The sequence below is a fragment of the Antrostomus carolinensis genome, unplaced genomic scaffold (assembly GCF_000700745.2).
Source record: "Antrostomus carolinensis isolate BGI_N321 unplaced genomic scaffold, ASM70074v2 scaffold51292, whole genome shotgun sequence".
NCBI classification, from domain to species: Eukaryota; Metazoa; Chordata; class Aves; order Caprimulgiformes; family Caprimulgidae; genus Antrostomus; species Antrostomus carolinensis.
The window spans coordinates 11,179-21,205 of record NW_010299981.1 but is presented as its reverse complement, the minus strand read 5'-3'; the positions used below and the strand labels follow the sequence as shown (position 1 = coordinate 21,205).

The 10,027-nt window shown below is 43.8% G+C and overlaps 1 protein-coding gene across 1 annotated transcript in view; it reads right to left on the bottom strand.

Annotated features, from left to right (window-relative positions):
* Positions 1-541: 541 nt before the first annotated feature.
* Positions 542-10,027, bottom strand: part of LOC104521059 (solute carrier family 2, facilitated glucose transporter member 11) — a 10,658-nt gene continuing 1,172 nt past the window's right edge. Inside the window, exons 2-12 of the mRNA XM_010162943.2 lie at positions 9,519-9,617; positions 8,350-8,510; positions 7,712-7,836; positions 6,694-6,823; positions 5,601-5,749; positions 4,621-4,808; positions 3,292-3,402; positions 2,581-2,682; positions 2,151-2,226; positions 1,692-1,819; positions 542-950 (exon numbers count right to left, since the gene is read on the bottom strand). Coding sequence (XP_010161245.2) covers positions 744-950; positions 1,692-1,819; positions 2,151-2,226; positions 2,581-2,682; positions 3,292-3,402; positions 4,621-4,808; positions 5,601-5,749; positions 6,694-6,823; positions 7,712-7,836; positions 8,350-8,510; positions 9,519-9,617 — 1,476 coding nt within the window. The 3' untranslated portion in view covers positions 542-743. The remainder of the gene's footprint in view (positions 951-1,691; positions 1,820-2,150; positions 2,227-2,580; positions 2,683-3,291; positions 3,403-4,620; positions 4,809-5,600; positions 5,750-6,693; positions 6,824-7,711; positions 7,837-8,349; positions 8,511-9,518; positions 9,618-10,027) is intronic.

The window sequence follows — 10,027 nt, the reverse complement described above, 5'->3', positions numbered from 1 at the left end:
GGATGCTTCTCTAGCATAATGTCTCCTTTACAGCAGGACCTTATACCTCCTTTACACCTTTATTCTTCAGACTTAGCAATGACTTCCCCCCTCCACCAAAAAAAAGGATGCAGACCATGCTGCAGGTCACAGAAGTGCAGTCATAAGGTCCTCAAGTCCCAGTTGCCCCTATACTATGTACTTGCTCTCAAGTCTAATTGTAAGAGGGGGAAGCATTGCACACAGATTCTGTCTACTCATAGGCAAGGTACTCTTCTTCCATCAGATTAAAGAGCTAAGCACTTCACCTTGACTGAAGCTCCTTCTCTGGGAAAGCTCAGCAGCACTGACTTGTTAGTAGGAGCAGATAATTTCAACATGAAAGCTCTCTCAGTTTCACAAGCGTGCTGTACCTCTGAACCTTCCACCCTCACTTCCTCCAATAACTGTGGAGTCCTGGTTTTGGTAAGAAAAATAGCAGATTCTGTGTTTTCAGTTTACACAGCTGCTGACTTACAGGGACTGCCAAAGATTGTATTTCTTTATACACTGTGTTTTGTTTTTTTTTTTCAGAGGATTTAATTCAGCTCATATTTCAGCAGTTGGAGAGAACCACCAAGTTCATCTGCACCCTGCACTGCAGGTGATTATTTTTTAAAATACACATGTGTGCTGTTTATGGAGCAATGGATTCTCTCTTGCTTAGTGACGCTTCTGGGCACTACAGTAATAAAAGAGCAAAATATGGAGTGGAGAGTTTGTTATTAAAGTCTAGTCACAGTCATCACTGAGCAGTTACTCTGCTGTAGGGCTGTCTGTCTCTTCTTTCCACGGTAGTTCAGGTGGTTGAATTCCTCCATGACCTGCAGCATGGTCTTTCCTTTGGTCTCTGGCATCACCAGAAAGACAAAGATAGCCATGGACAGACAGTATGTCAAGAAAATGATGAAACAGAAACTACCAAGACCTTCCTATAGGAAAAGAAAGAGACAAAATGTGTTGATATAAATTGATCGAGATTTCTTTCTCTTATGATACTGGTTTGTATTTACTAAAAACCTTGGTCAAGGACTTGGTTTATGTAAATCCTACTTGCTGCCACCTGAGGAATGGCACCGAGTGCTAAGATGAACTAATTCTCCTTTCGTGTTTTAAGGGGGAAAGTTGTGTGCTCAGCAGACATCGAATGTCATTGCTTGACAGCTCAGAGAAGTGTTGAGCTTCAATAACTCTTCCTTTCCGATCTGTCCTTCTCAGTCAGTGCCAGACTGGGGAAGGTACGAAGCATGTTAGCTCTGTCCCTCCTTGCACAGGCCAAAACTGCAAAGGCTTTAGTTTCCTGTTACTTACTAGTGGTGGGTGAGATCTCTGGGCTGCCCATTTTCCACATCAACCCCAAAGGAGATGCACATACAGGACAAGGGGGAAAAAGAAGGGAGCCCCTTATGACATTCAAATGACATCTGGCAGTGTTGGTGCCTCTGTCACCATTTCCATGTTTGCTGGTGTCACACTCTGTGTGTGGAGTTAGCAGCATTTTGTGATTTTGCTACACGTTCACTAGATAGCTGGGTAAAAAGAAAGAGGCCATCAGAACTGCAATTAGTTTGGGCTCTGTCCTTTGCATGAAGTGTTGGAAAAGAGAAGTATGCTTTGGGTTCAAGAAGGATCTAACCTCTCTGAACTGAAACAAAACACCCTGCTTTGCTTACCACAATGAAAGGGAACAGGAGTCCAAGCATGAAGAGTTGGATCCAGTTTGTAGCACCATTAAAAACATAAGCAGCTGGTCTGTATGACTGAATAAATATTTCTGTGGGCAAGGGACATAATACTCCAGCTGAAAAAAATGTTGAAGAAAAAGAAGAAGTTTAGAAATTTTGCAAGATGCTTCTGTAGTTCACACTTCATATTGCCACATAAGTTAATGGTTTTAACTGACCTGGAAGTGTTTGAGGTGCTGCTTGGCTCTTCAGGAGGAAGGCATGTAGGAATGCAATATGAAATGAAGTTTTACCTCCTACCACAGTATGGAGGCAACACCTACCCCTGCGCTGAATCAGGAGCAGTGATTCACGCTAACTGTGGAACAGCTATGCCTGGGAACTCTCCTAAAGGCTGCAGTGAGGAAGGAATGAGTATGTGAAACCAGTCCAGTAGAAAATACCAACCTGGCCCAATGCCAAAGCTCATGATGAAAATAAAGATGAGTGCAACAGAGCAGTATGGTACCCAGAAAAAGGAATCCTATGGTAGGAAATGAAAATAAAAAAAAAAAATAATCAGAAATTAAAACTTTATTTATCCGCTTCATTAGAAACATTCATCACTGCTGAGTATGTTACACATAAATCTGTTTCCTCTACTTCGAGAAGCTTTACAAGGAGATAGTCTTGGCAGTCTTTTATGGTTGTATAAAGCTATTGGCTTTAATCTGCACATACATGTCTGGAAACACACCTCTTAGTATGATGGTTAGCCCAGAAATACTTCTGCTCCCACTAGGAAGTGATTTAGGGAGAGGGAAATAGTAATGATATCTGCCATACAACAAAACATGGCCAGGACACAGCTCTGATGTGTGAGTAAGCGGGGTCTTACCTGTAGTGAAAGCGTAACTGTGAGGAGCGCTAAAGCCAAGGCCATGACAGTGTAGCTTTTCCACAACAGTGTCTTCCTCCCTGCACGCTCAATTAGGAAACCCTGCCAGCAAGAGGACATGCTGTCAGCTCCAAAGGACAGACCTTAAAGGCAGGCACTCGTCAGCTGCCTTCACTGGCCAGGCAGGAGATCTCTGAAGAGCTGGGGACTGGGATGTGGTGCCTCCTCTGGGAGGGTGAGTAAAGGGATCTGGGGCACTGAGCAGGACCAGGAACTGCAGAGGGGGAAGGAGGTGGGGAGGTGCAGGGCTGCAGGGAGCATTGCCCAGGCCTGGGGTAGCACTCTGCGTGCAAAGGATAGCCAGGGAGGCAGCAAGGTGGAAATGCTGGCACTGTTAATTGCCCTGAATCCTAGAGCCACGAGTGCTGCTGACTGTCACCTGCCCCTCCTGCAGTGGGGAACTGGGAGTCCCGAGGCCGGCTCAGGCTAGGCTGTGATTTTGAGGGAAAGACTCTCCTGTCCTCCCATAAATTGAATGTAAATGCCCATGTTTGCAGCGTGTGTGGAGATGATTTTGTGTGATCAGTGCAAAGTACTACAGCTGATTTGCTGCAGAAGTTTGATTCCTCCAAGCTCCATTTACAGTAGTTTGAGAGGTTGAAATGAACCACGCTGTACAGCAGAATGAAATTCAGCTGAAGAGCCACTTACACACAGAACTGTGCTGAGGATCTCGGTGATCCCAACTCCCAGGGAGACATAGTGGGTTTGAGCAGGGGGGATTCCAGCCTTTATAAAGACATTGTATGCATAGAAGTAAACCTGAAAATAATAGAAATGAGTGACGGCTGTACCCACGTGGTTGTTTACACTAGCTTCTGTCTTTTTTGACAGAAAATAACTCATCAGGCTTAAACAAAAGAGAAAATCTTCAGTAACTAATCCTCAGTGTGTTCATGAGGCTTACTTGTGCAGAACAGCTTTTGCTAGCAGCAATGTCCTGGATGCAGGAACAAATACGGCCTTTTGCTTCTGTCTTTGCTTTTTTAGTACTGCCTGTGTCTTACATTACAGGTTATAATTCTGTCTGACATCTTTCACATGTTTTAGTGTCTCGTGTACTTTGGATGAGAATCATACAAAAATGTGGACAGTACATACTAAGCAAATGGCTTAAATTAACTTTCTACATCATCTTTACACCTTTGCAGTGATTTTGATAGTCATTGTTTTTCCAGATGTGAGCACTCCTAAAGCATAAAAAATTCCACTGTTAATATGCTCAGTTTCTACTGGTCCTTCATGGTATAGTTACTGCTGCACTTGTGGGGGTAGAAGGGGTCTTATGAATCCTTAAGTCTTTTTGAATATGCAAAATTAACCTGGATTTTGGAACTTTTATGCTTTTACTATAAGCTTATTTTATACAATAACTATTCCAATTCTCAATACTATCTACTGAAACATAAATAGAGATATTTCCAGAGAAAAGTTATATTAGAGAGTATATATCAGTAACTGTCACATAAATTACCAGGATGTTGTAATTGTCTATAGTCTGAGAAAGTGCAAAGTGAAAGGATTTAGAAAGAAACCCGAAGAGGTAAGAGTATGGAAATGAATGTCCGTGTGTACATTACATGTGTGACATTGACATGTCAGTGTACATTACAAACTCGACTCAGTTTGTACTGAGATGGCTGAACAACTCTGGGCAGTGCATTCTGTAGTTCAGAGACTCAGAGGAGGTTACACTGTTCTTTACTTGCTCTGTATTTGAGAAGTTATTTTATCCCCTTCCATTCTCTTATTATAACAGGGTAATCCACAGAGATGCCTTCAGATGACACTTCCTAAAACACAGATCTCAACTTATCCCAGGTCCCAAACTTCCATGGGAAAATATTACAATAAACAATAACAACAGATCCCCTCCTTGCAGCCACTGGTGCAGTCAGCACTTTGCTACTTGTTGCAGAGCTTACTTTTTGCCAAGAAACTGCAAGCAATCTAGAAAGCAGAGAAAAGTAGCACACATACCACATTGATGCCAATTAACTGCGTGCATGAGGAGACAAGGAAGAGAGTGATGAACTGCCAACGGACAGCTTTGTCACGAAAAAGATCACAAATGCTCTTAGCCTCCTCCCCACGGATGGCTTCTTGCTCTGCCATCATGTCATTTATTTCGGCCATATGGTCACCATCTCCCCAGAGCTGCTTCACAGCTGGAAGGAGAGGAAGAGAGAAGATGACTCCTGGTCCAAGCTCACCAACACAGACATGAATTCAGAGGATTACTTCCTGCCTTGCAGAGTGTCTCATTTGAGCTTCAGGCTCTTTGCTTGTGTGAACTTCCTAGAGATCTGGGTTCAGATTAGACACAGATCCAGTTCATTGTTACCTATTTTTACCCATAAATCTTTATCATGACCTCACCTTTGGCCAATAGCTGCTTATAGTGTTTCACTGTAAATCAGACCTAAATTCTTACCAGTCCTTCCCTGAATACCCTCCTGCTAAAGGTGCAGTTCTGGTGCACACACCAAAACACAGACAAGGAAAAATGAAAATAAGCCTACATCCAAAAAGTTCTCTCTTTTGATCATTAAAACCCACAATGGCTGTTTGTGTGTTTATGTCAGTAGTTGCTGTTAGGGTCACTGAAGAACTGGAGTGCTGACGGATATGGCAAGGTAGTAAAGAGCATCTCTTTCTTACACAGAGCCAGAAGGTACCAAATCCACACCTTGACTGTTCAGGGCAGAATCTGGATTGGTGGAAATACAAGCTCTGTGTGATACATTCCTCACTAGTGGGGATGATACATCCTATACTAGTGCCAGGGGAGCACTAGTGTCAAACAGAAGAGGCTGTCTTTCATTAAAGCTGAAGGTGGTTTCAGAGCCAAAAGAACAAGAGTCTTTTTCCCAACTGTACCTCTCCTCCAGGCTTATGTGGGGCTTTACTGTATTTTCCACTTTTTGCTAAATTGAATGCTTTGTGGCCCATTTCCTCACCTTCGATGCATCCCTCCTTGTCCTTTTTGTCAATGAGCAGGTAGCGGGGAGAGTTTGGGAAGAAGGGGAGGGTGAGAAGCTGAATGAGGGCAGGAAGCGCATTGATTGCCATGAGAACAGGCCAGAGAGCATCTACTCCAAGAACTTCTCTGAAACAAAACCAGCAGAGCGAGAGGAGCTGAGCAACCATGTGTGCTGGCCCTGGGAGCACACACAGAGAGATGGTGGTCCCTCGGCCCTGCTGCACGTGTCATAGAATCATAGAATCATAGAATCATAGAATCATAGAATCATAGAATCATAGAATCATAGAATCATAGAATCATAGAATCATAGAATCATAGAATCATAGAATCATAGAATCATAGAATCATAGAATCATACCTGGCCTTAAACACTTCCAGGGAGGGGGCATCCACAACTTCCTTGGGCAACCTGTTCCAGTGTCTGACCACACTCACAGTGAAGAATTTCTTCCTAATATCTCATCTAAACCTGCCCTCTTTCAGCTTAAAGCCATTTCCCCTTGTTTTGTCATTAACTGCCCTTATGAAAAGTCCTTGCCCAGCTTTCTTGTAGCCCCTTCAGGTACTGGGAGGCCGCTGTAAGATCTCCCTGGAGCCTTCTCTTTTTCAGGCTGAACAGCCCCAACTCTTTCAGCCTGTCTGCCAGCTCTCACCCAGGAGCCTCTACCATTTCTCAGCCTAGAAAAATGACATTCTCCATGGGAGGTGGAAGGGGAGAGCAGAGTGCTGTTGCCTGCAGGACGTGAATTACACAGGGTTGCCACCTGTTGCTCAGCAGTGAGTGCAGCAAGGCTGACTGCATCCTCCTGCAGCAGCTGAGGGCCCACCAGGATGAAGTGTCCCAGCAAAAGTGCTGAAGAAAGAACCTGTGGCAGCTGATCCCTCTGCTTCTGATCCAAAGAGTCTCAAGTCAGGGATTTGGGCTGAGCTAACTAAGTCTGGCTGCCTAGGGGACCCTGAAAATGTGTCTAAAAGTAGTTGCTGATTTGCCTATCCATAGGCTTGCATTGACATATGCATATATTTTAATAACAGAATAAATTAAATAGGTCTTGGACCCGCCTTACCTGAGACCCAGAGCAAATCCTACAAACTTCCCGACAGCAATGGCAGTAGAAGCTGTTATGGCAAAGAGCCCGCGGAGCCTCCGTGGGGCACATTCCCCAGCATACATGAGATGGATATTCAGAGCTAAACCTGCAGTGACAAATGACCGTGAGGGCAATTCAAACTCCCATAGGTCTGGTATTTTGGAGGGGAGCATGCAAGGTTAGGCTCTGAGGCATTTTTTAACCGTGCTGAGCATGTATCTGCCCAGCATGAAGCACATTCCCAGGACCGTGGCCTTGCATCTTTGCTAAATATTTCACTAGGCAAGTATGTTCTCCTGGGAAATCTGTTCTTCAGCAAGCTGGCCTTTTCTTAACAATGTTTCCTACAGCCACGTATACGAGATTGCTGTTGCTCCTTTTAATCTCAGATTATATATTTCAGTGTCTACTCAGGATGCCATGTGCCTTATTTTGTGCTTGAAACCAACACGTTAACAAAGACTGTATATTCCACTTGCTCAGTGAATCAATTAATAGATATCCTCTCTCTTCATTTTTTTTGCTGGTTAGTATTATCTTTATCCAACTGCTCAGGGATCAAAAACACTGACAGAATGTAACCTTCTGAAGCATCTGGAAATTAGAATTGCCCAGTTTGAAAACCGTTCCCTGGTCTGTAATATGGAAGGCAGTGTCAGCCACAATGAGCAGCAACAGAAACAACAGAGGTCAGCTTTCTATTGAGTGAGCATGCTCCCCTGAAATATTGCATGTTTTGGCTTTTTCACAAGTCGGCAGTCCTTATTATATGGACTGAATGTAAAGATAAAAGAATGAGAAATGGAGATGTCACATCTGATTAATTTAATTATGTTTGTGTCTTCTTATTTAGTTAAAAATGCATTCAGCCATCAGGCCCTCTGCAGAGTTCAGTAAAATTCTGTGATCTGTATACTCAGTCTGATACATCTTTCTGACCCTCAGTCACTGCTCTCCCAACTATCTGTTACCATAGGTAGGAATGGTAATTTACCTCCACACACTCCTGAAAATAACCTTCCAGCAATGATCATCTCAAAGGATCCGCACAGCCGACTGAGCCCCATCAGAGTTGCGCTCAGCAGAGCAGGGATATTGGCAGACAGCATGGCCTTCTTCCTGGAATTAATTTAAATTAATGTGAGCATAAATATTGTCCATGTGTCATTCACAGCCTGACAGAAGTGGCATGAATTGTACCAGCGTTAAAGACTCTGTGCCAGCTTCTGAGATCAGCTGTAGTGAAGTAAATGTGAAATGGGAATGGGAAAAATTTGTCACAGACTGATGAGCTAGTTGAAGCTTTTGATGACTCTAGTGGAGTCAATATCTCCACTGAAGAACAAGCCTGTGAGTGGTTGTCTGTGAAATTAACTTTGAAATGCATGCACTCCCCATGTGATTTCTCTGGACTGGATTCACTTTGGAATTTGTAAGGACAAGGGTATGATTTTCTTTGTGATCACTGGCAGATTTTACCATTCTGTTTCTTCACTGAACTGATCCTTCGTCTGGAGCAGCTCTGCTCTGCTCACAGTGCCGCTTTACAAGCAGTGTTTCTCCCAAGACACAGTCACTTATTTTTGCAGTTGTAGATGTAAACAGAAAGACTAATGTCATCATTATTCCTACCTTCCAAATCTAACAGACAAATATCCAGCACACAAGGACCCCAGAAGCCCACCAATGCTGTGAATGGACACAACAAAGGACCACATCAAAGTAATCATCTCTTCACTAGGAGAAGAGCCGTATCTCTTCAGCCAGGTCTCACGGATGAAACTTTTGATGTACTTTAAAAGAAAAACAGAAAGTAATGGACTCAGTCAACATGTTTTTGCATAATTGCACCTCTTTTTTACTTCTCTAACCTACTTACTGGTCTTCTTGATACATTTCCCTCAACACCCTTGGTTGAAATCTTAGCCCCAGTGAAATCAAAGGGAATTTTGCCACTAACATCCCTGGAGTTACTGTTTTTGCAACAAGGTGCAATGAATAAATCAGTGAATAAAAATATTAATATTAAATATCAACTGTGAGTGCCGCTAAGACAGTGGAAGGTTAGTCTTCTGTTTATGTGCTAAACCCTGATTGTTCTGCTACCTGATCTTCCCCACCGTTCCCGCCTGTCTGTCTGTCTCTCTTGTTCACCTGCTGCATCCTGTCTGGCCCCCTGGATGAAATCCAGGTCTGACTTCAACTCACTTCAGTGAGATCAGGATTTGTCCCTCAGTGTGGCCCATTGTGGGGTCTCTCTGACCTACTGTTCATAACCTCTATGGCACCCTCATTCTTGATGAGAGTCCCCAATGTGGTAATAGCATGAGCTCAATGTCCTTTTGTCACCATTCAGGATGACAAACACCTCCACTGATTTTCCTTTTCCAGCTGCAGGTGTCAGCGCTGACCTCAGCTCTAGAGCTACAGTCCATCCCTGTCCTGTTTCACCTGACAGACAGTCACTTAGACCGAGTGTGTGTGGCCAAGCACATGGTACAAAGGACTACCTGAGTACTGGAAAGAGGAGAATATCCTGGAGCAATCCAAATCAGTAAGGGGAGAATGCTGACTTTATAGATATCACTCATCCTCCCCTTTCCCAGTTCTGGCACACCAGAGAGAGGTTAAAATCCCAGGAAACACAAGAACAATAGCAGCTACTCTTAGAATTAAGAAACCACAGTAAGTCTAGTTTTGAGAGCAGAAGTGAGAAAGTTAGTGTTTGCATATAGAGGCAGGAACACGAGAACACTGACATCCGTGCTGGTAGCTCAATTTTTTGAGCTGTCCATGCTTACCTCAGCAGGAGAATTGATAATGGAGATCTGCAACCCATACTGGAAAGTTCCACCAATGCCCAGGACAAAAGCCAGAAGGAAGAGATTGTAGCTCATTTTCTGGCAGGAAATAAAAACATCAAACAAAGCTGGCACAGCTCGTCAGGCACGCCAGCTGTCCTGTTTTACCTCCAGGAACTCTATCAGTTTGAGCAATGCCACGCACTTCCCTCCTCCAAGCCAGCACAGAGTGCAATAGAAGACCACAGATACTGAAGCACAGGACAGTGAGAAATTTGAGGAGAGACAAAGCTCGTAGCTGTCTCCCAGACCCAGTTACACACTTCAGTGCTTCTGTCTTCAGCTTTGGCCATCTTAATCTGCACTGTCACAGGGCAGCTAGGTGGGGAGCATGGTGCAATATGCAAGCCTTATGTGCACAATTTCCATCTGTTTGTCTTCCCTCCTCCTTCTTTCCCACTTGTTGTCTCACCTAAATGAATATTTTGCTCAGTGACTTGGCTGAGAGC